The sequence below is a fragment of the Giardia intestinalis genome, chromosome 4 (assembly GCF_000002435.2).
Source record: "Giardia intestinalis strain WB C6 chromosome 4, whole genome shotgun sequence".
NCBI classification, from domain to species: Eukaryota; Fornicata; order Diplomonadida; family Hexamitidae; genus Giardia; species Giardia duodenalis.
In genome coordinates this window covers 518,136-543,627 of record NC_051859.1, presented here as the reverse complement: position 1 = coordinate 543,627, position 25,492 = coordinate 518,136, and the positions used below count along the sequence as shown (strand labels likewise).

At 48.8% G+C, this 25,492-nt stretch overlaps 9 protein-coding genes across 9 annotated transcripts; 3 read left to right on the top strand and 6 right to left on the bottom strand.

Moving 5' to 3' along the window:
• Window positions 1-10: 10 nt before the first annotated feature.
• Window positions 11-1,234, top strand: GL50803_006633 (Farnesyl diphosphate synthase; the record flags this gene model as incomplete). The annotated part of the gene is made up of 1 exon (XM_001709425.1): window positions 11-1,234. The coding sequence occupies one exon, from the start codon at window positions 11-13 to the stop codon at window positions 1,232-1,234; it is 1,224 nt and encodes a 407-aa protein (XP_001709477.1).
• Window positions 1,235-1,276: 42 nt separating this feature from the next.
• GL50803_00112428 (uncharacterized protein) lies at window positions 1,277-5,470 on the bottom strand (the record flags this gene model as incomplete). The annotated part of the gene is made up of 1 exon (XM_038045654.1): window positions 1,277-5,470. One exon carries the CDS (start codon window positions 5,468-5,470, stop codon window positions 1,277-1,279), a length of 4,194 nt encoding a protein of 1,397 aa, XP_037901926.1.
• Window positions 5,471-5,513: 43 nt separating this feature from the next.
• GL50803_0017121 (Bip) lies at window positions 5,514-7,502 on the bottom strand (the record flags this gene model as incomplete). Its single annotated transcript, XM_001709423.2, has 1 exon — window positions 5,514-7,502. One exon carries the CDS (start codon window positions 7,500-7,502, stop codon window positions 5,514-5,516), a length of 1,989 nt encoding a protein of 662 aa, XP_001709475.2.
• Window positions 7,503-7,592: 90 nt separating this feature from the next.
• GL50803_004538 (Dpy-30 motif-containing protein) lies at window positions 7,593-7,793 on the bottom strand (the record flags this gene model as incomplete). Its single annotated transcript, XM_001709422.1, has 1 exon — window positions 7,593-7,793. The coding sequence occupies one exon, from the start codon at window positions 7,791-7,793 to the stop codon at window positions 7,593-7,595; it is 201 nt and encodes a 66-aa protein (XP_001709474.1).
• Window positions 7,794-7,966: 173 nt separating this feature from the next.
• Window positions 7,967-8,854, bottom strand: GL50803_004540 (uncharacterized protein; the record flags this gene model as incomplete). The annotated part of the gene is made up of 1 exon (XM_001709421.1): window positions 7,967-8,854. One exon carries the CDS (start codon window positions 8,852-8,854, stop codon window positions 7,967-7,969), a length of 888 nt encoding a protein of 295 aa, XP_001709473.1.
• Window positions 8,855-8,904: 50 nt separating this feature from the next.
• On the top strand, window positions 8,905-11,916 carry GL50803_0096324 (uncharacterized protein; the record flags this gene model as incomplete). The annotated part of the gene is made up of 1 exon (XM_038046429.1): window positions 8,905-11,916. One exon carries the CDS (start codon window positions 8,905-8,907, stop codon window positions 11,914-11,916), a length of 3,012 nt encoding a protein of 1,003 aa, XP_037901925.1.
• A 1-nt stretch (window position 11,917) lies between these two features.
• On the bottom strand, window positions 11,918-13,621 carry GL50803_0096306 (uncharacterized protein; the record flags this gene model as incomplete). The annotated part of the gene is made up of 1 exon (XM_001709420.1): window positions 11,918-13,621. The coding sequence occupies one exon, from the start codon at window positions 13,619-13,621 to the stop codon at window positions 11,918-11,920; it is 1,704 nt and encodes a 567-aa protein (XP_001709472.1).
• A 77-nt stretch (window positions 13,622-13,698) lies between these two features.
• On the bottom strand, window positions 13,699-17,418 carry GL50803_0032097 (uncharacterized protein; the record flags this gene model as incomplete). The annotated part of the gene is made up of 1 exon (XM_038046053.1): window positions 13,699-17,418. The coding sequence occupies one exon, from the start codon at window positions 17,416-17,418 to the stop codon at window positions 13,699-13,701; it is 3,720 nt and encodes a 1,239-aa protein (XP_037901924.1).
• Window positions 17,419-17,780: 362 nt separating this feature from the next.
• On the top strand, window positions 17,781-20,246 carry GL50803_0060596 (uncharacterized protein; the record flags this gene model as incomplete). Its single annotated transcript, XM_038046227.1, has 1 exon — window positions 17,781-20,246. The coding sequence occupies one exon, from the start codon at window positions 17,781-17,783 to the stop codon at window positions 20,244-20,246; it is 2,466 nt and encodes an 821-aa protein (XP_037901923.1).
• Between the last annotated feature and the right edge of the window lie 5,246 nt (window positions 20,247-25,492).

Sequence of the window (25,492 nt, the reverse complement as noted above, 5' to 3'; positions counted from 1 at the left end):
CTTAAATTTAATGGCCTCGTACACCGTCTCGAATTATGTCAAGCTCGACGCACACAAGCGCCAGAAGTGCATCAAGGACTTCGCAACTGAGAAGGTGGACAGCTTTCTAGAGACGTTCATCCCAGTTTACCTCCCCAACCTTTTCTCCACTGGCCTTCTCCGTGACCACATTGTAGAGGTAATTAAGTACAACGTTGTAGGAGGGAAGATGACTCGAGGGACTCTGGCGGCGGACATATTCCTTCAGACTGTACGGTTCTTGTTTTCAGGCCTCTTAGAAGACTCAAACTTTTCGGAGGAGCTTTTCAACTTGGCAATCGATATCTGCCTTGTTCAAGAAATTCTCCAGGGTGCTTTCCTGATGATTGACGACGTGATCGACCACAGCACAATTCGTCGCGGCAAGCCGTCGTGGCGCGCGGTAGTTGGCGATGAGCAGGCTGTGAACGACGGCCTGATACTCTGGCAGATAGCAGACTCTCTAGTTCTTTATCTAGAGGACAAGTGTGGGAAGACCCTTAAGATCTTTGAGGTGTACCACCAAGCAAAGGCAAACACGACCCTTGGACAGCACCTAGACACCTTCACCAAGACCTATTCTCAAAGGCATACGATGGGTCATCTTAACGATACATACATTTTAAAGACAGCCTATTATACCTTCTATTTGCCACTGATAATGGGATATAGATCTGGCGTTCTCTTTGGTAACATGGCCATTGGGACTACTGCAGCTTCTGAAAAGGGATACACCATGCAAAAGGTCGACTCCATACTCAACTTACAGCAGCGTCTGGATACAGACATAGAGCAACAGATCCACAAGATAAGTATGGACCTGGGAAGGCTCTATCAGATGCAGGATGACTTCTTGGATTTCTACGCCCCAGAGATCCTTCACAAGGAGTCATCTGACTACCTGGAGAACAAGGCCACTTGGCCACTCGTGCGTGCCCTTGAACTATCAGCGTCAGAGGAGGCCCGTGGCAAGGGTGTCTCGCCGCAGACCATACTGACCATCTATGGTAAGCGAGCGTCAGAGAAGGAGAGCATACAAAAGCTGTTTGATGCACTGGACTTGAAGAGTATCTATATCCATGAAGCAAGTGCCCTACTGAAGCAGTGCAAGGAGGAGGCCGCCAGCATGCCTCCATATATTTCAGACAGTATTGAAGACGTCTTCGACATGCTGAGTTCTCGCATCAACGTCGAGATCATTCGCCCCTCCAAGTGAGAGAAACCTTTATTGCTTACCAATCAGTAAATGTGTGCGTTGTCAATTACACGCTGGCTCTGTGACCTTGTGCACAGTGAGCTCCCCAGCAGAGTCTTCTTCTGCCAAAAGCGTAGTAGTAAGCGCCCCGATGATGTCAGAGCCAGGATGCTGTACTGCTCCAGAAAAGTGCACAAGTGCAAATGGTATATCTGCTGATCTCAGAGTTGCAAGGCTTGAGTGGAGCATAGGTGAAGATGCAGTCAGAAAGAGAGGCAGTGCGTCGGTAGCGGCTGGCTGCCAGCCGGGAATGTAGAATGGAGATAACGAGAGACGATGCTTGGCGCTGGTGCACCTTTGCGAATATGAACGCAGTGCTGTCTGCAATGTGAACTTATTCTTCCTTGCTTTTGCTAGAAAGAGCCCACGAAGAAGGCAGTATGTGCATACAGTTAGCCCACCGTGGTACAAGACTATCGACGCAGGAATATGGTTATAATCTGCTCCTTTAGCAACCGACGATGCAATCCATGCAGCGCATATAAGCAACCGCCAAGCATCACAATACACTTTCATATAGCTGATAGCCCCTCCTTCAATCGCACCTAGTGCAAGCAGAGATTCACTAACCTCCGTACTGCAAAACAACCTCATTCGCGCAACAGCATTCTCTGACTCACAAAGGGAAGATGGACTGCAGCATAACAATTCCTGCAGCTGCGGATGAAGACCATGTTGTTCATAGCATAGATATGTATCTATAACTACTTTGTCAACCGAAGCCAGCACCTGGGAGACACCAGAAATGACGGTTGTTGTAGTTTGGCGCACAATCCTAGCCTTCGGCCACACGCTCTTACACCTGTATAAGTTGGCAACTCTAACACAAAGTGAAGCAACTGTATCGGCTAGTTGAAGATACAAAAGATACCTGTTAGCAGTGTAAGGCGTGCTTGATGTCTGCGTAGAAGACCCTTGCTTCTTTATGGATGGCTCTAGCTTCAGATTGATGTTTTCCAAAACCTGTGGTTGTTTGGGAAGTTTGGTGGGTAAAAGGACAGTTATGTGGGACAGTTGGAGAAATAATTCCAACACAAATTGCCCTATTTGTATCTGATAAAGATGAGCAAAGAACGACCTTGTTGAAATGCAACTATTGGCCGTACCATCCATTGCTGCCAAGTCATTGGTGTGTGCACCAGTCAGTGAGCGAGAGATGGACTCAGTGTTGTAGGCCATAAAGAGTACATTGATAAGCAGATCTGTGAAGGTGTCTGAGACAGTATCATTAGAAAGATGTGCACCAGAAGCTACTACTGCTTCTATTGATGAGATAAACGTCTGTGGAAAATTAATCAACCAAAGGCGAGTTTGTGCACTATTCCCAGTTTCACAATATTGTTCTAAATCCAAACGGACCAATGAGGCAAAGAAGGACGAAGGGTCTATGACTGCTTTTATAAACGGAGAGTGAGCCCAAGCAGTGCTAAAGCAGTGTACTAAATTGGTCATTGTTATAGAGCTGCAGTGCAATCTCTCCAGAAAAGAGTCGCTGATATCCAGGAACAGTGCAGGCATGCTAATAACATACGCCCTCATGGTAAATAAGATGCGCTGTGAAGCAATAACTGATGTGAACTGAATAGTGGAGATGCCTACTAAGTGTTGCAAAAGAAGAGATTTGAGATTCCTTTCAAGTGCCTCTGCGCCACTGGAATCGCCATTGGAAATAGTACCAGTTGATTGATCTGCTTTGAGAAGAGATAGTTCATATGTCGACACGTAAATCAAGAGCGAGACATAGAGGGTCATGCAGTGGATGGAGGCCACATACTTGTCTAGTGCTCGCCATAAGCGCTGCTTGAGGCTGGAGATAGTCGAACGGCTCCCTGACGGGCCACGTGTTTGTAACTCATAAAGCATGCTAAGAAGTACGCTCTCCTGATTCATGAGATACGTCCCTAGACAACCAGGTGCAGTTGAAAGTATAAGTGGAAGAGCAGTCTGGTAAGTGGGACAAAGGGAAAATGCCAAAAGATAACCAAGAAGGATATGGATGGGTGGAAACGCCTCTGGAACAATAATATAAAGGAGCATAAAAACCACGTGTAGAGGCGAGGCAACTCCGCGTTTGTAAAATTCTATAACGGATTTGGTTGTTCCTAAAAAGGATGCTCCAACCTTGTTATAAAAGTTCAGATCTGCTCGTGGTAGAACGGGATAAAGAGTCTGCAGCACTGAAACGGTGCTCATAGCAACAAGTCCGTCATCATGAAAGTCACACGAGTATGTATCAAGTAAGAGAATTGCAGAAATAGACGGATTGGCATATAGAGTCCATGTACTAGAAAGATATTTCACAAACGTATCAAATGTAATAGCATCATTGGTTGCTCCCGACGTATGGTTATTTAATTGCATCTTTGAGATTGTTGAAATGTGCGACAGATACTGCAAGGACAGGGTAAATGAGAAAATAAGGAATACGGGTATTTCTGAAGACAAAGATTTTAGTGACATCGTTCTAACAGTCATACTAGTGACATCTAAGAGATAGTCCATCCACTTTGAGCACCAGCGTGAAGATTTCTCTTTCTCGCTGCCGGTGATGTCACCAGAAAGCATGAAGTCTAATAGATCTGCGGCCGCCTTTCCTCGGGAAATTAAAATATCATTATCACACACTACTAGTGGTCTAGTACAGAACAGATTGGCGTTGTTGAATAATAGAAGATTCCACAGCTTGATACTATTTATCCTGCCAAGCCGTGGAGATATTTGTAAATAGTATAGATCACCGATTAGCTGCCGGTGGTGTATGCTGTGAAAGCTGCTAAGAAACGTAGGTGAGTTCAGATTGATGAGAGCAGAGGGAACAGCATCTGATTCAGCTGCAAATAACCTCCCTAGAAATGTAGTCAAAACTTCAATATTTAGAGCAGGTAGGTTAATGCTAGATGAGTCATCGCATGGCTCTAAATGTAGCCGTCCGGCAACTATTTGAAAACATGCTGCCAAGAGGATTGCCTGATGCCAAATGCTCTGGGAGGCCAAGGCTGAGAAATGCTTGGCAAGTACCTCTGTGGTGTCTCCCATTAGTGGTGGAGGTATTGAGACAGCAAAAAGCGCATCAGACTTTGTATTTGATGTATGAGGTCTAGAGTTGAAGTCTTTCATCAATAGAGAAAGCTCAACAAAAGGTGCTGAAAGATGAGTCATGGAAGCAGTGTAGTCTGGCATACAAGGAAATGCAGAAACAGCGAGTAAGCCCGTGGATTGGTCGTGACTCTCATCAAGACTTGATGTCTCAGAACAAAGTAAGGCTAGAGCACTTCTTAAAAGCTCGCCACAACAGGTGGTAGAGATGCGGGATCCTTCCTCAATGACACTGGTGAGGGGCATCAGTGACAAGGTAGAGGTAAGCTCAGAATTGAGGCTTTCTAGAATCAGCTCACTTATCATTGTCCGCATGGAAAGAGATAGAGCGGTAGGCTCCAATAAAAGATTGCACAGGCTCAGGGCGAAGTGCATTGGTGAAATAAACTGATAAGGCAGGTATGTTGCCAAGAAGAGATCAGAGTAAATGATCGCTTTCAAACATGTCGGTGGTGCTGCAGCATATAGCAATAGCGTAAGTGAGAACACAGAGCGTAACAATGCAACCTCAACCAGTTTTTCCTTTGTGTCAATTACTGATAGGTTTGGTGAAAGGAGTTCGCCAATCTCTACAAGAAACTGTGCAAAAAGCGCTGTGTCTACTGAGACCCTAGGGATAAACAACAGTGTGCAAGTTTCAATCAACGAAAGGCTGCTGTGTGCCCTAAGCAGTTGGATCATCAATTCATAGAGCAGGAAAGGGGCTTGATCATCAGCTTGCTCCCACAAAAGGGTGATTAGCCCTAACCGTGCCTCTACAAAAAGGTCTCTGAACGCTGCTGAGCAACCCTTTGCATGTACATCCAGCGCACGAAAAAAGGCCTGCCCAGAGAGGCATTGGAGAAGAATGGAAAGGCTTTCAAAGCTTATTTGCAGAGGTTCGCTACCGATTTTGTGCTGTAGAATAGTCATCATGGCGGAGCTGCAAGACATGTAGGGCTTCATCCGTGCAGCGGTGTCTGGAAGGAACACCTGCAGGAGATACCAGACAACCTGCCAAGGGTATACATCTGTGCTCTCCAGCTCATGCAGGCAATCGCAGACAGTCCTGTCAAACACAGAGCACGGGGGCCACTGGAGCCGCTCGTCATCCATGCGCATTGGTTAGTTTACAAGACCTCTTGAACTTCTCAAAGCCCAGAGTTTAGAGTTCATCTTTTTCTGCATAGTCGTACTCAGGGCCGCTGCTGCCGGCGCTGGCAGATCGGCCGAAGTTTTCGCCGAGGATGGGCTGGACAACTTTTTCGAACTTGCTCTTCTCCTCCTCGATCTCCTCCTTGCTGGCATCAGTGTTATCACGGAGCCAGTCCTGAGCCTCTTTAACGGCCTCCTTGACCTTCTCAAGGTCGTCTGAGGAGATCTTGTCAACGATGTTGCCCTCCTTATCCGCGGTTGTCTGAGTCGTTGTTATCGACACGATCATCTCAAAGGCATTCCGAGCCTCAGCACGCTCTCTGTTTATCTTATCCTCCTCCGCGAACTCCTCTGCCTCCTTGACAAGACGATTGATCTCGTCTTCAGACAACCGGCCACGGTCGTTCTTGATAGTGATGGACTCTTCCTTCCCCGACGACTTCTCCACTGCAGAAACTGTGAGGATGCCGTTAGAGTCTATCTCGAAGGTGACCTCAATCTGTGGAGTGCCCCGCGGAGCTGGAGGGATGTCATTGAGGTCGAAGTTTCCCAGAAGGTTGTTGTCCTTGACCATGGACCTCTCTCCCTCATAGACCTGGATCTTGACCATCGTCTGCTGGTCCTGAACGGTCGAGAAGATCTTGGACTTCTTAACCGGTATGTAAGAGTTCCGCTCAATAAGCGGCGTCATAATGCCTCCCTGGGTCTCAATGCCCAGCGTGAGCGGGGTGACGTCTATCAGGAGGACATCGTGATCCTTCGCACCACTGAGAATGGAGGCCTGTACAGCAGCGCCCCAGGCAACGGCCTCGTCGGCATTGATGTCCTTGTTGAGGGCTTTCCCATTGAAATAGTCCTGCAGGAGCTGACGAATCTTCGGTATACGGGTAGACCCGCCGACCAGGACAACCTCGTCAATATCAGTCGTCTTGAGCTTAGCATCCCGGAGGACCTGCTCCACAGGCTTAATGGACTTCTTGAAAAGATCTATATTGAGTTCCTCAAACTTGGCGCGCGTCAGCGACTCAGAGAAATCGATCCCATCGATGAGGGAGTCAACAACAATCTGCACAGATGAGGCAGTAGAGAGCTGGCGCTTCCCTGCCTCGATCTCTCGCCGAAGCCGAGATATGGCCTTCTTCACGGCCATATCCTTTGCCTTATCTCCTGTGTTGGTGATAGAAAGATCGATGTTATTCTTCTTTTTGAAAATTGCAATGAAGTGATCGAGGAGGCGGCGGTCGAAGTCCTCACCACCAAGATGGGTGTTTCCGGCGGTGGCCAGAACCTCAAAAACGCCAGAGTCGACAGAGAGGATGGACACATCATGCGTACCACCGCCGCAGTCGAAGACGAGGATATTCTTCGCCTTGCCGGACGTCTCCTGTGTCTTCTTATCGAGCCCATAGGCAATGGAGGACGAGGTGGGCTCATTGATGATGCGGACAACGTCTAACCCAGCAATGCGACCGGCGTCCTTGGTGGCAGAGCGCTGTGAGTCGGAGAAGTAGGCGGGAACAGTGACGACTGCCTTTGTGATCTTCTCGCCAAGGTAGTCCTCTGCGATGGTCTTCATCTTCGTGAGAACCATCGCGGAAATCTCCTCTGGGGACATGATTTTGTTCTGCAGCTCCTTTGGCAAGTTAGTCCCCGAAAGCTGAACGAAGGGTCGCCCATCCTTATTGATCACTTTGTACGGGAGGAGTTTCATGTCCTTCTGCACCTCAGGATCGTCAAACTTGCGCCCGATAAGGCGCTTGACATCGAAGATCGTATTCTCAGGACTTATTGGTGCGTAGTTCTTTGCTGCATCGCCCACCAAGCGCTCCCCGTCCGCCGTGAAGGCGACGTAGGAGGGCGTAACACGTGCCCCGAGCTCGTTGGGGATGATCTCCACTTGGCCGGCGCGGGAGACGGCCACGCACGAGTAGGTCGTGCCGAGGTCTATCCCAATGATGGTCTCCGCCAGAGCCAGGGCGGCAAAGACAAGAGCGAGCATTTTTATTTCCGCGTCCTTTTTTTGATTAACGTGACTAGACGTCATTAAAATTTGCTTGTAGACATACGCCACTAGAAAGCAAACAGACGTTTACTTCTTTTGACTGTGCAGGAGAAGAAACTCTCCCAGGAATTGGACAGGATTTTCGGGCCTCTCCTGCACTAGAGCGGCGAGGCCCTGCATTACGATAGGGACGACCGTCTCATCCAAATACGCCCGCGTGGGCATCGCTTCGAGAGATATCCGGTCGTGAACTGCTGCAGAAGAGGGATTAGATGGCGGCTGCTCCATTTCCGTATCTGAATTTTTATTTTCGATTGCTCTGGCTGCCTAGCATTCACAGCCAGGTAGATCTAACTCAGCACATTGTCTGTGCTATCAGTGGTGCGAAAGAGAAGCATCTCGAAGCATAGAGGGAAGTCTTTCACCCTCCTGCGTGATCACTCAAACTGACAAACCAACGGCTAAACAAAGATAAACTTATTTAACCGTAACAAAAGCTTGTCAGAGTCAGTGTAAATGAAGCCTTTATTGGCATATATGCTAGTCTTCCGCTTTTCCGTCTGAAGCGGTATCTTCGTGCAGACATACTGGATTCTGTACGGTTCTCCTGGAACGAAGTGGTAAATTACTGAGTTATAGACGTCAAATTCTAAAGCAAACAGCTGGTGCTTATAAACAAAGAAGTGCATAAGTCCAACGTTGCGAAGGATCACGTTCCAACTAGGCACACTGACCTTAGTAGACTTGAGAGCAGAATACACAGCGACGGAGTACTTTGGCGCTAAGGGCTCTTTGACGAGGGCATAAATGGTACCATCACAGAGGGCTGCCCCCCTTATCTTGCTGTAGTTGCATATTTCTGTTTCAGTGTATGATTGAAAAGTAAGACATGGAGTGGTCATGCATGGCTCTAACAGCATAGTGGGAGTGGTAGTAGAGATGTAGACAAACTCACCTTGGACAACACAGCGATGGGTCATATTGTGCTTCCTGTGGAACTTTTCATAGAGCAGCACCAGACGGCTTTCTTCAGTGAGCAAGAAGAAAGATCTGTAACGGATTGGAGAGGCCTTTGTCAAGTCAAGCTGCAGGGCTCCCCTGAGACAAGTTATAAAGTTGAGCTTTGTATCAAGAACGAAGAGAACATCGCTACTACCATCGTAAATAAGCACATACTCTCCTAGTGCAGCGATACAAACGTCTGTGCGACACACCCCAGGAAGGTACTTTTCACCGATTGGCAGCCAGTCGGAGACTAGCTGTCGTTCAAGTTTCACAAAAATCCTTTTATTGTGCTCTAGAATTGTGGCGCGATATTGCTTGCGCGCCAAACATAATATTAGACTCATTTTTTGGCTTTTGCTTCAATTTTTGCAAATCACCTGTCTAGCCTGGAGACATGCGTGTAGCGCTTTCGCATTCAGTAGCTGAGCCTCCATCTGCAGGCCACCATGTCTACAAGACTTATTCTGGGTCCGGAAAAGCTACTTCCGACACGTTTCTCCATCAAGGCAATGCCTTCGACGTGGAATCGAACTCTGTTGATAACATAAAAGAGAGTCTTGCAAAAGCTACACATGATTTGTCAGCTATAGCTGCTCAGGTTTCAGACCTCTACGGCCAGAACAAGAGCTTCCTTCAGGTACTATCTGCTAACAACCTCCAGCTGGAAGCCATATCGAGCTCCATACGCGCTACAGAATCATTACTTTCCCGGCTCTGCACTACTATCTATGAACTGGTCCCAACCCAGCATACGTCCCATGGATTGAGCATAGTCCGCTCTACTAGTCTCCCAGTGAGTTCTAGATACAAGACACTAGGCTCCTTCAAGCCTGAGAGCCCTTCCTCGCCCAAATATAATCCTGTAGCGGGCGATTCAGTACAAGGTATGACATCCAAATCTAACGACACCGCTCCGCATACGGCAAACACCTCTCCTTTAGACGCTTCACGTTTGCTACATCCCCTAGCAACTGCCCTCTCTAATCAGAGACCAGGAAGTCCAGAACAGAACGAAACGGCTGCTGTATTGGCGGCTTCTGCAGCCGCGCAAGTGATGGCCGAGCAACGCGGCTCAGAAGACTTTGATGCCGTATTTTATAACAAAGTGCTCACAAAGCTGTTGAGTCCGCAGCCAAATATTCTCGGAGGCAACTGGACTACGAGTGTCTCACGACAAGCTGCAAGCATAGCTGATCTTACCACAGAGAGATGTACTCGTCAGTCCTCTAAAAAAGCACATAGTTTATCCGCGTCTCCGAGATCATCGGTTGCTACAGGATACGGCAACATAGCCTCATCAAATCCTGATCTGGGCTTCGCTATGTACCCAATTAATTCGTACAGTCACCCGAGTGCTTCCCCAGTAATATTAAGAGAACCGACTCCGACCTTGCAAGCAGCTGAGACAGAGTCCCCTATCGGCCCCGGTGCAACCTTAGTCTTCAAAGGCGGTAGTGACACTTTTCCCCAAAGAGATAGGTCAGTGAAAGCATGCCTGGATGAAAAGGAAGAGTATGTCAAAATACCTACACGATCAGATACTACTTTTCAAACAGCTCGCAATCGCATTTCTCCTACTACCATCTATACTTCAGACTTTCCTTCAGAACATGATAGAGTTGACTCTGAAACGGCGGATAACCCTAAACCTTGCGACTCTAGTTCCGAGACAGGAGATAGCCGTGCTGCTGACTCGGCTAGCACAGACCTCGACCTAAATCCACAAACTCCTGCTGCTGTTTCACAACCACGCTCACCCCACGTCTTCTCGGACGAACTACAGACACTCGTTGCAGTGGTTGAGCCACATGCGGTAGTCTTACACTCTGATTATAATCCGATATCCACTTCTACCGAAAAATCTAAAACACAAGAAGCAGACCGAATACCGATTACAACAAAACACAGTGCGACAAGAAGAGGAACGGGTTCTAGGCATACACCTAGACCGCGCTCGGCACCTAAGCCTAAGCCTAGGGCAAAGTCTCAGCCTAGTTCGCGCTCGGGTTCTAGAAGAAATAGCATTAACAGACAGAGCTCAGTAGTTGCAGCATCACCATCTGCACGGTCCTCTAGACCCTCTCCTTCTAGAATTCAGGTAAAAGCACAAGTGAAACCCGTTACTATCTCTGCATACCCAGACTCCAGATACAGTACCATGTCACCGGCGTCAACCTTTAACGTCAGCTCTGATATGCATCTGGGCAGTGCAGGGCCCAGTTCTATGGCATCCATGTCTCTATCAACAATTGGTACTCGCCCTGGAACCCGGCCCTTTTCTCGGTCCTCTTCTCTCCCTCTTAATAGTACAGCAAGTCGGACGAAAAGTGATAGGACAAAACTGAATATGATACTCGAAAAGTACAGTGGAGCTTCTGGCGTGCCTTCTGCTGCAGAAGAGCAGAGCATCAATCCGAGCCAGGACCCACTTGAATACAAGAAAGCCTTCACGAGCGTCATTCCGTTTATGCACTTCTTCCTCGATCATTCTAACTGTGATCCCTTTTCACCTCTACCAACTGATGATTTACTCACAAAGTACGCTTCAGTGCTATGCGAGAAGATGCAATATGTATCAGTAGATACTGTGGGTAAGCATCTTATTCTAACGGCAGAGTGGATGGTGGAGCAGTTCACATCCGAGCACTTCTTTGACTACATTACTACCCAGTCGTTTATAGCTGAGCACTTCACCCACTTTCCCAAAACCCTTTTGGAGGTCTCACTAGAGATATCCGCTGATAATAAGCGTCGTAAAGAAGAGTATGAAAAACGTATAAGTGAGTACGAAATTGAGCGTAAGAAGGGGTCTCCACGCTCAAAGCACCCAGAGAAACCTGAGGAACCAAAAAGATATACAACAGAGCAATTCCATACCGCATTCAAGCGATGCCTAAGGAACTTGTGGGGTCCTGAACTGGAGCGTGAGCTGATATACTACTTCCATGAAAAGTACATGGACATGACTGCCACAGAGGGTATTATTCTTCAGGAGGTGACAGACCTTGTTGAGAATCCTAAGAAATCCCTCTTCCCAGGCCACAACCTTTACAATTATGCGGAGCTATTCAATAAATACAAGAGGCACTCACCGTCCCTCACCCCAGATGAAGGAGACACCCAATGTGTGGCGTATAATCTATATTTTTACTACTGTCTACTATCTATTTATCTATTATTGAATGATTGCCTTCCAATCCGGTTCAATATATACTTCATGAATTACAAAACCTTCCAGGGGGTGTTTCGGTATATCAGTCCAGCAGATCTGGAAAGGCCGATGAACATGAGTAGTAATTTTAGACTATATTGGCCGGCATGGAAGGACGTCCGTCGCGGAACACTTCGTCTTCACTGCAAGTTTGTTGAAGTTAAGCGGGACGAGAGATCTTCTAGGCCCTTTTAGATTAAGTTAGCTCTTTGCGCACGCCTTTGTTCTTAGGCCTGCTGGCCTTAGTAGACTTTTCTGCCAAACCGCGGCTACTGTCTGCGATCATGGCACTGGTGGCCTTGTGATTACTATACAGAGTTGAGAAATCAACAACGCTTTCACTGGTTACTCTATCACCACCATGCGGAACAACATCCTTATAAGCTGTCTGTTCCTGCGGTTTCCACGGGCACTGTGTACTGTCAATGTCCTTCTTTGGCTTGTCTGATGCTGCGTTCTTTTCTAGTTCATCATACCGTTCATGGAGGTTAATGAGCTCGAGCATGACTTCATCAATCTCCGCCTGAAGTTTTGTAAGCTCCACATCTTTCTCCTGTAGCTTGTGACACAGGATGCTTTTTTCCTGTAATAGCATCGAGACATCCAAGGCGGCTATAGATGCACCACACCGGCATACATCTTGCGGTTTTGCTGAACTACTGGCAAGAAGAGATGAAGTACTCTTCTGAATCCTATCTAGACTTTGCTTTGTATTAGATATCTCTTTAAGAAGAGCCGCATTTTCGCCTTCCAGTGCCTGAACTCTGTCCTTATGACTGGCAAGTTCTCGCTTAAGCGCGTTATTTTCTGTCTGTAGTGAATTGTCAGCACTGACACTCAGCTGATTTGGCGCTGCTTCAAACAGGTTCTTCATTGCATGGACGATAGCTATGATGTCCGAGGTTGCTCCGCTACCACCACGCTCTGCAATATTTGGTTTAGAAGAGGGGAGCGCTTCATTCTCTTGTCGAATCGCCTTAAGTAGATCATTCAGCGCCCGCTCATGTGGACAAATAGGTCCACACTTATCGCTCTGAACCGATGCCTGTAAATCTATCGTGTCGTTTTTCAGCTCGAGGAGTTGTCTCTTGATGCTCTGAAGAGTTTGTCTGGAGGAGGCAGATGACTTAGGTTGAGTTGTGCGGAGCTCTCCCTTGGTAGCTTTCTTTGTACTGGCACTGCCAGGCCTAGCACATGATGACACAGGCCGGTTTTTCGTGACATTATCCACTTGGATAGTATCAAGTATTTTATCGATCAATTCCTGAGCTCGTATGAGCTGTAAGGCATACTGCATCTTCAGTTCTTTCAGTTCCTTCTTTAATTTCAAATTCTCAGCTTCCAAAAGGTCCTTAGTTCGCTTTGGCTCTGTATTCAAGTATTTATCTGCATCTAATTCGTTCACCAAAAGGTTCTTCGCTCTTGTCTGAAGCTTTACATTGCGGGCTTCGAGTAATGACGATTGCCTCCGTAAGCGAGGTACATGTTCACCGGAAAAGGTGTCGATAAAAAGCATAATGTCACGCTGACATCGGTCTATTCTGTCGCGTATCTCAACTAGAACAACATACTCCTGTTTCCGAAGAGAAATTCCTGCCTGGATGTAGCCTTGAACATCCTCTTGGACATTAGCAAGAAGTCTCAAAACCGTGTTTCTGAAGTTTTCAAAATCTGGGTCAATTCTGCAGCTACAGAAGCCTACAGATTTAGGCCGCAATACCTTATTGAAATCTTGCGGTGGACAGAATGCTTTAGAGGCCTCCGATAAAACATCCGCATTCTTGGCTAAAGATAAAATGCTGTTATCATAACCCTGGGCAAACAAACTGGCAGAGTCTGTGTCAGGCTCATCGTGAACAACACTGCCTGAAAGGACTGTTGGCTTATAGACACAGCTCATACTGACTAAATCAACAATCAGATGCTATACTCCTAGAATTTTATTGGTGTCGGTAGGCACTAGTTGACAACGGGAAATCATTCACAGATAGTTGGTACAACGTTGCTACTATTACATCTCTCCATCTCCCCTCCCTCCTGGAGGCCCAGAAGAGCGGCGAGGACGTCGTCGAAGGCGAGGCGTGTGTGCGTCGGGTCGGGGAGCTGGGAGCGGACCTGCACGGGCCCCTCGGCAAGGCCTGCCTCTCCGCTGCCCAGCCCCGAGACGGTGATCGTGTGCCCGGCCAGCGCCAGGCCCTCGACGGAGCCCAGCGTACGGTACCGCCGCTCTCCGTGTGCAGGGAGTAGTCGGGCCCGGGACGGAGCCCACAGCCCCCGCTCTAGCGTCACAGGGGGCACATCAGTGTGATTTCCGTAGTTAATCTGATGGTAGGCCTCCCAGAGCACCTTGGGTCCGTAGAGGTGAGAAGCCCACATCATCGGTGTCACCCTAGAAGGCCCGGGGGCTAGGGTGGGCTCTGCTCTGATGGCCTCGAGCGCCTCCGCTGACTGGATGGCCATGGCCCGTAAGGGATCGTTAGAAAAGCCCTCCAGCGCAAGGACGTCTTCTGCAAGCATTACCCTTCCGGATGCACGCCCTCGCCTCCGCCGCTTCCGTGTTGAAGCATGGGCATTTGCGACCAACGGCTCGTGCTCCAGTAGTCGGTCACGTAGCCGCTGCAGACCTGCCTGTACCCGTCGGAGGTGACGTGTGTGCTGGTAAGTGTTTTGCTGTGCAACAAAGTCAAAATCGCGGCTGCTCGTCAAGGATTGTACCCTATGGATGCACGACGGGATGTATTCTATTATCTCGGTTTGTCCTAAGTTAAGCTCATCTAGGCCGTCCCTTGGATTATTGCCCCGAGTGTGTCTGTGAGGAGCCGCCGTCCAGCCACGCTGAGTCCAGCCTTGCCCGGAATCCATCCCCGATGATGATAGCGCGCTGCTATGGTTATCTTCTGAATCAGAAGACAGCTCAGCGACAGATAGCTTTGGGTTGCGGCGCACCTGGTGCTTACTAGGGGGTATAGATATCAAGTCCATGGATTGGCTGAAGATGGTTGCGATCCGTTCCCTCAAGCGCGTTTGTAGAAAGCTACAGACAAAGGCCCGCACGGAGCAGTCTGGAAGAAGTGTGAGATAAATAAGGAGAGCGTGCTTCATTGAGAGCCTTCGAGGTAGATAGCCGTCCAAGCTTCTAATCTTGCCCTCTACATTACCATCCAGGGAAAGCTTAAGGAATTGAAGGTTATGTTCTGAATCGTTTTCTTTTGACAAGAGCGCCTCTTCTATGTGATCGGTTGATAGCAATGGTGTTACATTGGATCCCATGCTTTGTTTGGCCAATCCAATAAGGCGCAAGATAGAAGCTTCAGCTACGAGGTTGTCTCGTCTGTTGGGTGTTTCCTCGCCCAAAAACGATGCACACAAATCTCTATAGCTTATAGATAGCGTCGCCCCTGCAGACGCTTGCTTTGTGTCCATCTTGCCAGCTTGCATATCGGTGGTAGATTGCGCTTTAATAGAGCTTCCTCCGGACTTGCATAAGCATGCCTTGCATGTTGAATATGCACGGTCTACACAAAGATCTGTTTCATCCATAGCGACCATATTGCAGAAGTAACAAGGACACAGTGGCCTGATCGTCAACGACACAGTAGAAGGGGTTCCATGTACACAGCCCTCAGGCCAAGTACAGGACGCGACAAACGATACCGATCTCGCCTCCATGCCGTCAAGAAGGAGTCCGTTATGTTGTGCCTGAGAAGTGCGCAGGAGAATGTTATTGAAGCGCAAAATCATCTGACAAATAGCTTTGTAGTATGCGTGCGCAGATGGAATATCCAAGCAAACATGATCATGAGTTTGGAGAAGAGTCTCCTGAGTGCATGCTCGCATGTGTTCTAAAAGGGAATCATAAAAAAAGGTAGCTGTAGTGAAGTGCTGGTAGGTATAGAGTCGATCTAGCACGAGTGGCATAAGATAGCGAAGCTTTTCTTCCATGGAAGTAAGTGTGTAGAATGCATGGCTTCCACCCTTTAACTCTATAAGAGCCCTTATCGCATGAGGAAAGTTACTTTCGAAGCCAGTAAGTTTCATCCCTGGACCTGTAGTAAGAGGAGGGTGGCAAAACAAATCAGAAAATTCGTTCATACACCTCTGGGCAACAGCTTCTAAGATTCTTGGTGTAGTTGGCGCTGAAAATACTTGTTTGTTTGGGATGTCCTTTTCAAGGCCACCGACCTGGTCCTGCTCCGGCAACGATTCTAAATCCAAGAAACCAGGTTGAGCGTCTTTTAAATTATAGACTCCTTTTTCAGCGAGCTCATAGACTGATGTGGGTTTAGCTGTGTCTACATGGAAAGACTCCACAAAGCTAGATTCTTTTCCTTGAGCATCCTTGGCTGTGAAGACATCCACAGCAGAAAGAATATCATGCATGCTCTTTGAAGCACTGATCGCCTCATTGATTTGTCCTAAAAGCTCGTTTGCTGGTAGTTCTGGCAATGCTGTGACATTGCCTCCAAAGCTGTTGAAGACATCACAGACAATCCCCCTGATCCCGCAAGTTAGTGACTGGGCCAGGTATACGTCTTCTGGTGTAGCAAAGTGCTCCTGGGATAGAGACCCAAATACTTTGCACTCTATAAATTGTGAACAAAGTCGTAGAAAACTAGCAGACTTGGACCAGGGTCCCATGAAAAGCTTTTCGATAACATCGAGCCAGTGCTCGTATGCTGAGTGGACGTAAGTAAACATCGTCGAGGTAAGCAGTCGGTGGGAGGCATAGTTTCGAACGGTGTCGCAGGCTTCCATATCCTGAGTGTAATTCCTAGACCTCTTAGAGCCGTATTGCTCTGCTCCTTCCTTTGCATGTTCTTCCCGTTGGACCCTTGACAAAGCGCCATACGCCTTGTGCTCAGAGATGTCATCAGCTATGACATAAATATCGCTAGCATAACGAGCAAAGTATTCTGGTTCAGGGTAGATTGTGACCATCACTCTGCGAGTGCTAGGATCTGGCAAGACAAAGTCAAAATGGCAGAATCGCGTTTCTATTTGAGGACTCAAAAGCCTTACAAACTTTCCAGAGAGAAGAAATGCACTTGCCGATGTACTGTGCTCATAATAGTATGTCGTTCTATCTTGAGAAAGCTCCTCACTACTTAGAGACAAGGCATCCTCAATTGCGGAAAAAACTGAAGCGTTAAGCCACGTGTCGTCCATATGAGTTGCAAGACAAGAAACCGGCGCATGCACTCTTGACGATAAGGAGTGTGCAGCACTGTGCTCATGTATCCGCTCGAGCGCTTCCATTATCACATGACGCCGAATGAATGCTGCATCGGAAATGTCCTCCTCTGACGATTCCGAGTCCTCATTAGCCGCTTTTTCTTCCAGAAGCTCCAGAAAAAGAGGCGGTGAACATGATAACTCGGCAGTCAAAAATCCAGAAAGGCAGCGCCTGTAAGCATGGCCGTCTAAGCACGGGTCTGACGAAAAAATATTCACTCCCTTAGGCAAACAACCCCTAGGATCGTCAAAATTCAGCCGCACTCGATGACTAGAATCGAAGCCACTGCTGTACATGAACTGCTGTGCGTACTTAAGACCAAATAAAGGAACATAAATCAGACTGCTGGGTTCTGTTTCATTGCTTGGTAAAGTAGAGTCACCTAGCGCCATCCCGTGATTTGTAGGGCTATGCATCGGTGCTGCAGGCACTAAGGTATCATGGAAACCACTTTGTGGGCCCATGTGTTTCTTACCTGAGACTCAGCTTTTTGATTCTGCGCTCAGTTGTCTCCTCCCTATTTGAATGGAGCCATGACTCTCTAGAATACCAAATTAAGAACAGCATTGGCTTTAGCTCTGTCTAGGACTGGTTGAATTCTAACAGTCATGGTCTTTCTAACATTTAGAGCTCTATAGCCTTGAACAAATTCTCGCATGTCTATACAACGGCCTGAAGATGAAGGACCATATACTATCTTGTTCGAGTTAAGTAATTCCAATCACTAATCCTGATGATCTCTATTTGTTAGATGTTGAATATACGTAGGTATCAGCGGCTGTTTACTGTAGAGAACAAAAGCAGATACAAAAAGCTATCGAGCCACATGTTATTGTTGTTGCTACTTGTTATATCTATCTTGACAACTTCTGAAAGAGGAGAGCTCTGCCTTTTAGAATTACGGGAGGGGTATCAGTTGGACTCCACGACACTTGATCCAAATTTTGTACGAGATCTTGGGGTTTTGGACTTGAAGGTTTTTGATTGTTATCACGAAATAGCTGACGAGCTCCAGGCTCATCCCGAACTTGAAAAGAGTTTAAAAGAGCAATACTTACAACATCTTCGAAGCCAAGCTGCTGTCAATAAAGTTTATTGTGACGACTTTTTCGATACAACAACTCTCCTTTATCATATTAATGACCAAACAGAGGACGCAGAACCACTAGATCATCTTCACCTTATAAACATCTTTCGATCTGATAACCTTACGTTAATTCATCCTGATGTCACCGGCCGACGAATTAAGCTTTCGTTTCTGAACTCAGGGATTTCTAGGACATGCACCCAACTAACTCTCAACGAAGAATATTCCATAAACTGTGGCGGCTTTAATGCATCTCTCTTTACTGAGGATGCACCCGGGACAATTGCGTTAACCCTTGCTGCAGCCCACATGTCTGGAGGCACCAGTGGGGTAGCGAGAAACGCTCAGGTCATTGAGAGAACGGTGTTCAGACCTAAACTGGTTGATTCGGAGACATCTTCTGGGATGGTTGCTAGCTCAGAGTACGAAGCATCGTTTATTGATGTCTTGGAAGGATATAGCATAAAGGGCGCATCATCCCGCTTCATGAACCTATTAGTTTGTATGTATGAGATTCCATTCGCTGCTCATCTAAGGGCTAAGAACTCTCTCTTGGAGTCTTTGGTTCCTCTTCTCAGAGATGTAATGGCAGCATCAGATGTTAAAGACTCTTGCAACGGCGATTTCATCCCTATTTTTAGTACAGGTGTAGGCGAAGAAGACGTCAATCTGTTAAATTATTTGCAATCCTCCGTAGCTGTGTATGTACAAAGCGTCATCCAGCAATCTCATGGAGAGGCTAACACAGTACTCACTGTCACCTATCCTAGCTCCAGAATCGGAGCGAATATCCTATTCAGCACCCCGTCTGGAACAGAAGACGCGCCATTGGTCGCCTTTGGATTTGATGACGTTGTTGCCCCCGTCGCATATGGGCCTGGGTCCGCCCTATCTATTGGAGCAGCTGCACTTGCACTAGTGGCCGATGCGTTTGCAGCTCTAGGGTATCAGATGAGCTTTTCTGATTTGCTTAACGTGATCGCCGAGACAGGGAGACACACAGAGCTAGGGCTTAACTCATCATACCTCGGCGACGCAAACGACTGGAAAAGAAACGCTGCTGGATACCTCTTCTCGAATACATACGGGTTTGGACTGGTGGATGTGAATGCCTCCCTCTCTTATGTTAAGGCGCTTCGTCACATATATGGTTCAGAAAAAGACTACATGAGCCGTCAGGCTTGGGAAGAGCGATGTGGTAACTCTTGTAAGAAATTCCTGGGCTGCACAGGGGTGATTATTGATGATGGTGGGGAGTGTGCGGAAAAGTGTGGAGTCCATCGAATAGCAATCGATCGTTACATCCCTGATCGGATCACCCTCCAGAAGAAGCTATCTGTCGTGCAAAATAAGCGCATAGAGAAAATAGGACTCCGAGTTGTTGCTTCAAACGGGTCGAATCTAAAGGAGCTGAGTATACTGGTGCAATCGCCAGAGGGAACCAGAGGCACGATGATCCAGCCAGATTCTGTGACGACAGAAGATATTGAGGGTGTGTTTTTCTACTCCTACCTGTTCTACGGAGAGAACTCCGTTGGAGACTGGACTATTAACATCCTTGACGTAGGATACCATCAGTCCATCTTCATCGAGTACATTGACATAGTGATCTTTGGGATCGAGTCTCACCTTACTATTGCATGGCCTAGTAGCATTGCCTTTAGAACGAATCCAGAAGAAAACGCAGAGACCGTTATGGAGAGGATGATGCGTACGCTTGGCTACAAGCGGCGCACAGCTTCTTCTTCAAACACTCTGTACTACACTTGCACAGTGCATCCTGTCACAAAAAGGTATACCCTGTTTTATCTGAGTGGAACGCAGACTGCTTGGAGAAGCGCACCTCAAACTCCTGTTACGATTGCCACAGATATACAGTTCAGTTGTACAGGCCCGAAGGTTAACGGAAAAGAGTTTGGTTTGACGCTAACAGGGCTAGTCGAACAGGAAGCATTCAGCGGCCAAGGGAGGCTTCTCTTTGTCCCGTCTGGGATTACGGAGCTCGACCGTACCACACTTCGCGAAGATGTGTTTGTCTCAAACAGCATCAGGGTCACATATTCACCAGAAGAGGACGGGGGTTTGCCTGATGAAGAAGGCGACGTGTCCTCTGAGGCTCGATACAGACCCCGCTTGCTAGCTGCTACTGTGACAGGCCTATGTGTGCTAGCTGCCGCCTTTCTTGGGGGAGCATTCAAGGAGTAGAGAAACCCATATCTTATACTGAGAAAGGCCGAAGAGAGGGTCTCAGATGCAGGTGAAAGGACCCTTCCTTCAAAGATACTCTAGTAACACTGGCGTAGACAGAAGCCAAGAAGGCTGAATCTAATTTGGATAGTTATGTCATTGTAACACCACCCAATAGCTTGCTGAGAATTAGGACTTTGCCAGTGGGGTGTGTGGTTGTGCTTGAATTTGAGCCACCCGGAGTTGATGGTTAGACTACAAAGTAGTCGAGTTGAAGCTGTTACAACTCCAGCGTATGGGAAGAATGCAAGTGGGCGAGTTGATCACTCGTTAGCTGTTCTATCCTTGGCCAAACCACTTGGCCGTTCGCGTTCATCCTGTATATAAGATAGTGAATGCGTATGTAACCCTCAAGAAATGCTTTATGGGAGAAGCAGTGTAAGCGCATCGAGGAACAGAAGCACGGAGACTTCTCTTAGCTACATCAAGCAAATGCTAAAGAGGGCTGCTAGTCGGAGAGTGCTTTTGGATCTGCAGTAGGATGACGAGCAGGCATCTCTCTTGTGGAGCCGTGTGATGCCCGTTATTTGGCATGCAAAGAAGATACCATCAGGCTTAGCCAGAAACAGCCGAACAGCCTTTCATATGGTCTACCGGAGTCATTCAATACACAAAGACGAGGCACTGTCTCATTACCACAGCGGTCTTGACAGACCCAGGCGTGCAAATGCCAACAATGCAAGCGGGACAAGTACCATATCGATAGAGACTTGGATCTCAAAAGCAAACAGAGAGCACCGACCGCTACAGCGTGTGCTTATGCTGTCATGTATCTAACACCAGTAAGTATAATTAGTAACAGGTCACTTGTAGGGAGTCATTGAATGCGGCGTAGCAGTGAGCGAAGGATCTAGCGTCTGCTGCTTGTGATGCTCAAATGGTGTAAGTGGTGTTCCTAGTCAGTAGACCTCCTCCAGAAATGGCAGATACCGGAGAATGTGTGACTAGTCGTGGAGGCCACGAACCGTGTACAGAGGCATCAAAGTTAGAAGACAGGCGTCTATGAGCGACTCTTGTGAGTGTATCAATAAAGGAAAGGGCCAGGACACTGCTGGGTCTACCTGATGCGTCTAAGGCAGGAGAGATGGAAGAGCTGATAAGCACGTGGCTCACTACAATAAGTACGGCAGACATAGTGCAGTTCAAGAGGATGCAAACTACTGCTGCATATGCTAGGCTGTGGAGTTACGCCTATGAGCACCCTGTGAACCGAGAGCTTGCATCTCTTCCTACAGCGTAGCGGGTGGAAGAGGCACGAGCTTGAGCAAGGCCAGAATGCTAGGGCCACAGAACGAGCGGCAGCTGGGAGAGAAGCTTGTGGAGGGTGATGCATAGCTCTCTGCTAGCTAGGAAGCGGCGTGGCCCACTGACGGGACGACTGGACGTAACCACGTTAAGCTTGATAGGCACGTTGAGCGCAGCGTTTTATGGCCTCTGAATACCGCACTGGTGTATGTGCTAGACAAGGTTTACCGGTATACCTTGAAGACAGGACTACTTGGTTGGCTGAAGCTGGGAAAGCGACCAATCCATTCCCATCAGAGGTGAATGCTTCCCCATGGATACACCTGAGACCGCACCCTCCTGTGGCCGGACAGGAGAGCAGACAATCGTGGAAACGTGTGCGAACAACCCATGGGTGCTGTCCAGCCATCTCTCTAGAACACGGTTATTTGCTAGCAGGCGGTACAGCGGGGAAGGAGACCGCCGTGCGTTGCTCCTGCCCGGCTAGATACGTCCCTTGCTCGCGGCACGGGCCCTGAAGGGGGCGTTGTCATGTGGCCTCTCGCTGAGCTAAAAAACTAGGTATGTCTGTGATCGTGGCTATCTCCCCAGAGTAGCACCTCCGTGCACAGGCCCTATTGTGTTCGTCGCTTAGCCCGCTAGACAAGGGGCTCAAAGGCCTTTTGAAGCGTCTTCTAGCCTCTGACATATCGCAAGTACTATAAGCACGAACAGCACACGGAACGACGGTGGCACACATGGACAGTGTACTATGTGCGTAGAAGAGAGCAGCCGTCCTCACATGTGCACGATGACACTAGCCAGTACGCCTTAGCTATTTTGCCGGCGACCATTTCCCCTTGTGCTTGCCACGATGGGAGAGCAAATGCACCTGGCGGGTTGGCAGCTGCTGTGCTGGCCTTCTTGAGCACTAGGCACATCCCTGCATGATGTTCAGTGCGAGCCAAATCCCACGATTGGGACTATCGTTATTAGCAAGGCGAGGTAGCTCGTTACAGCGGGCGCGCCTTTGATCACGTCCGCGATCTCTGTGCATACAGATGCTCCCCTACGCCTGCTGGCGATAATCGTGCACTCAGACAAGTACCACAAGGCGCTCCACTGTCCTCAAGGGAGACCAACGGCTTATGCATACGGCGCAACGGAGGCCTATGCGGTGAGTGCTACAGGGCCAGCTACTGACCAGTCTGGATCACAGTCCGCTCCTCAAGTACCCTTATACGTGCTTGCGTGCTCGTTGCCAGTGTTGAGCGAGACTGCAAAGGGTTTTGCTTCGTTGTGCTTATCTTACAGTGCTCAGTCCTTGGAGTACGCTTCACCGAAGGGGGATGTTAACTAGATGTGCAGAAGGTTGGCCGTGCACAGAGGTTTCTAGAAAGCCGGTTCACACAGAGGAGGCAGGGGCGATAAGCAGGCCAGCTATGTAAGACTAGCGTTAGAGGGGCTAGCTGCCAACCAAGATTGTAGCGGGATATCTGTAGTGCCTGATGGCTTCTAAGCATGGCAAAGCCGTGAGGCCTACGGACAAGCTGGAGGCTGCTCTTTGTTTTTATGCATTTGTAGCAGAACAGGTTCTTGAAAGTCTGCTCATTCCGGAGCTGAAAGAGTCCATCTCCTCTCCCCACATGGCACGGGGCTCCATTGTAGATGTGTACTATACAAACCGATAGCAGCCAGCGTATCTGCTGTCCAAACGAACCTGGCTGCGCCTTCCTGTGGCAGGCGGGCCACTATCGAACCTCTCAATCTGCACGACTGCCCTGTATCACCGTGTTGAACAGTCTTTTCATCTTTGGTCAGAGGATTGCTACACGTGTTACAAGCTTGGCTCGTCCATCAACCAGGTGGTGGCTCAGCGCTCGCTCTTGCTTGTCTCCCAATCCAGACGCCAACGCTTGCCGTTGTACTCAGATCAGTATCACCTATACATCTGCTTCCACCATCCTTCAGAGCACATGCTCTACAGCCGAAGGCCGATGCCCCCTATTACGAAGAGGAGTGTCCCCCGACTTACTCCACCTTAAGTAGGCCTACTAGGCACACTCTTGTCTGCTTCCTTACCTTCCTGCCTGCAGGCCGCCACGTGGTTCTCCTTCGTCGCTCCGCTTCACACATGTGTCGCGTCATCGAGCGTTCGTGACCTCAAGTGACCACCCGGAATCAGACCCTTCGCACTATACTACAGGCAGCTCAGCATAGGCATGACCCATAAGCAACGCTGGTCCTCTTGGCGCGCCCACCAGCTGAACGCTGTTACTCTGGCCCAACCAGCCAGCAAGAGGCCTTAGCTCGTGCTCCAAGCTATCCACGAAGCATGGCTACTCTAGGGGGTTCCCGAGCACAGTCAACAGCCACAACGTATCTCAATCGGTCACAGGGTAGCCACTTTCATCGGAAATCCATGTGGGGGACACATCTTTGGCAGCAGCTGATCACCTTTATCTTCGAGTCTCTACTAGGCCATAGCTAGCACCAACCGGAGTGGCAGGGTCAGCACGGCCTGGCCCAGCAGTGCCATCTGTCCTCACCGGCCCATAGAGTGTGCTCGACTCCACAACCTTATGACTAGTTCTATAGCACGCTCTGGGTCCGATCGGTCAGGTGGCAGGACTATCAACTCTCGGGTGGCTGTGCTAAAACCTACTCTGGAGCGAGGCCACTGCAGCAGGGGCTAGATCCATCACACCAGAAGCGATCACCGGCTTCTCATCTACCGGATGGAAGCTGCAATAATGGCTGGGTAAGGAAACCAGCCTGGCAAGGTATGACCGGCGGAGCGGATCCAAGCTCATCAGCAATCTACAATGCACACCACTCAGGCTCTATGGGTAGGCATAGCATTCGCTTGGTTCATGGTGATGGGCATCGGTGGGTGTCCTTACGACACAAGGACAGTGACTAATGGACCACAACGGCTGTTCATTCATGTGACCCTCTAGCCACTAACATAGGCAGGCCTTCTACAAGGCCCTTGCCTGGATCGTATCCGAGATATGTCCTTGCGGTATCTCTTGCTGTCCAGGTGCGTGTGACTGGACCTTCTACTTTTCACACTGGCTCGTGGACGTCGGCGCTTTGGCCTCTGGTGGAGCTATAATAGAGATCTGGCATAGGGTGTGGTGCCGTTAGCTGAGCCTTATCATGCTCCCATGCACGACGGGAGAGAGCCGGTCCTCCTTGCACTGTGCAGGGAGAGAGGGGCATCGAACTACACTACACTCTATACCGTGTGGCGCGGTTTGCAGTGCAAGGGACAGAATGCCTGTACTGAGTGCCCATTTGTCCAGGCCAGCTACAGATCGGGCTGGAGGTGACAAGCGAGCGCTGCTCGATTCCTTATTAGCAGGTGGGAGCCTGACCGCCCTAATACTTGCATGAGGCCAAAGGAGCGCCGGATCATGAGCCTGGCCAACACCTGGCGGACCAGCATAGACACCTCGAGCTCCTATTCCTTCTCATTGACGACAGCTTGATACGGAGAGTCTTTGTCGTCCCGCACACACAGATGCTCCCATTAGCGATAGCATCGGGGTGATTTGGGAGTAGTAGTGGAGTTCTCATTCAGCTGGCCCAGAAGACACACAGTTTGAGCAGCGTTTCCTCCTTGTTCAAGTTGAGAGAACCGACCTACGCCTTCGAACTCCATCTGGTACCTTTCATGCACTACGGGATCTTGATAATATTCACTGCAAAGGGTTAGAACTGGAGCCTGTGTGCCCACCAGGTGGAAGCATTATACACGCTAGTCAATACCGATTCGCGCATCCACGGACCTTGTGATCTTCCCAGGCCCCGCAAAGATCCACCTACGAGTGTCCTTCACCAGGTAGTCGGGCAACAGGCGTGACCAAGGGATAGGGATGCTGTATGGGCATCGGTGCATGGGCCAGACCCGCACAGAGAGGGCACAGGGGCTGGCTCTTCAGGGGTGCAGAGGTACTGGGAGAGGAACTAGTGGC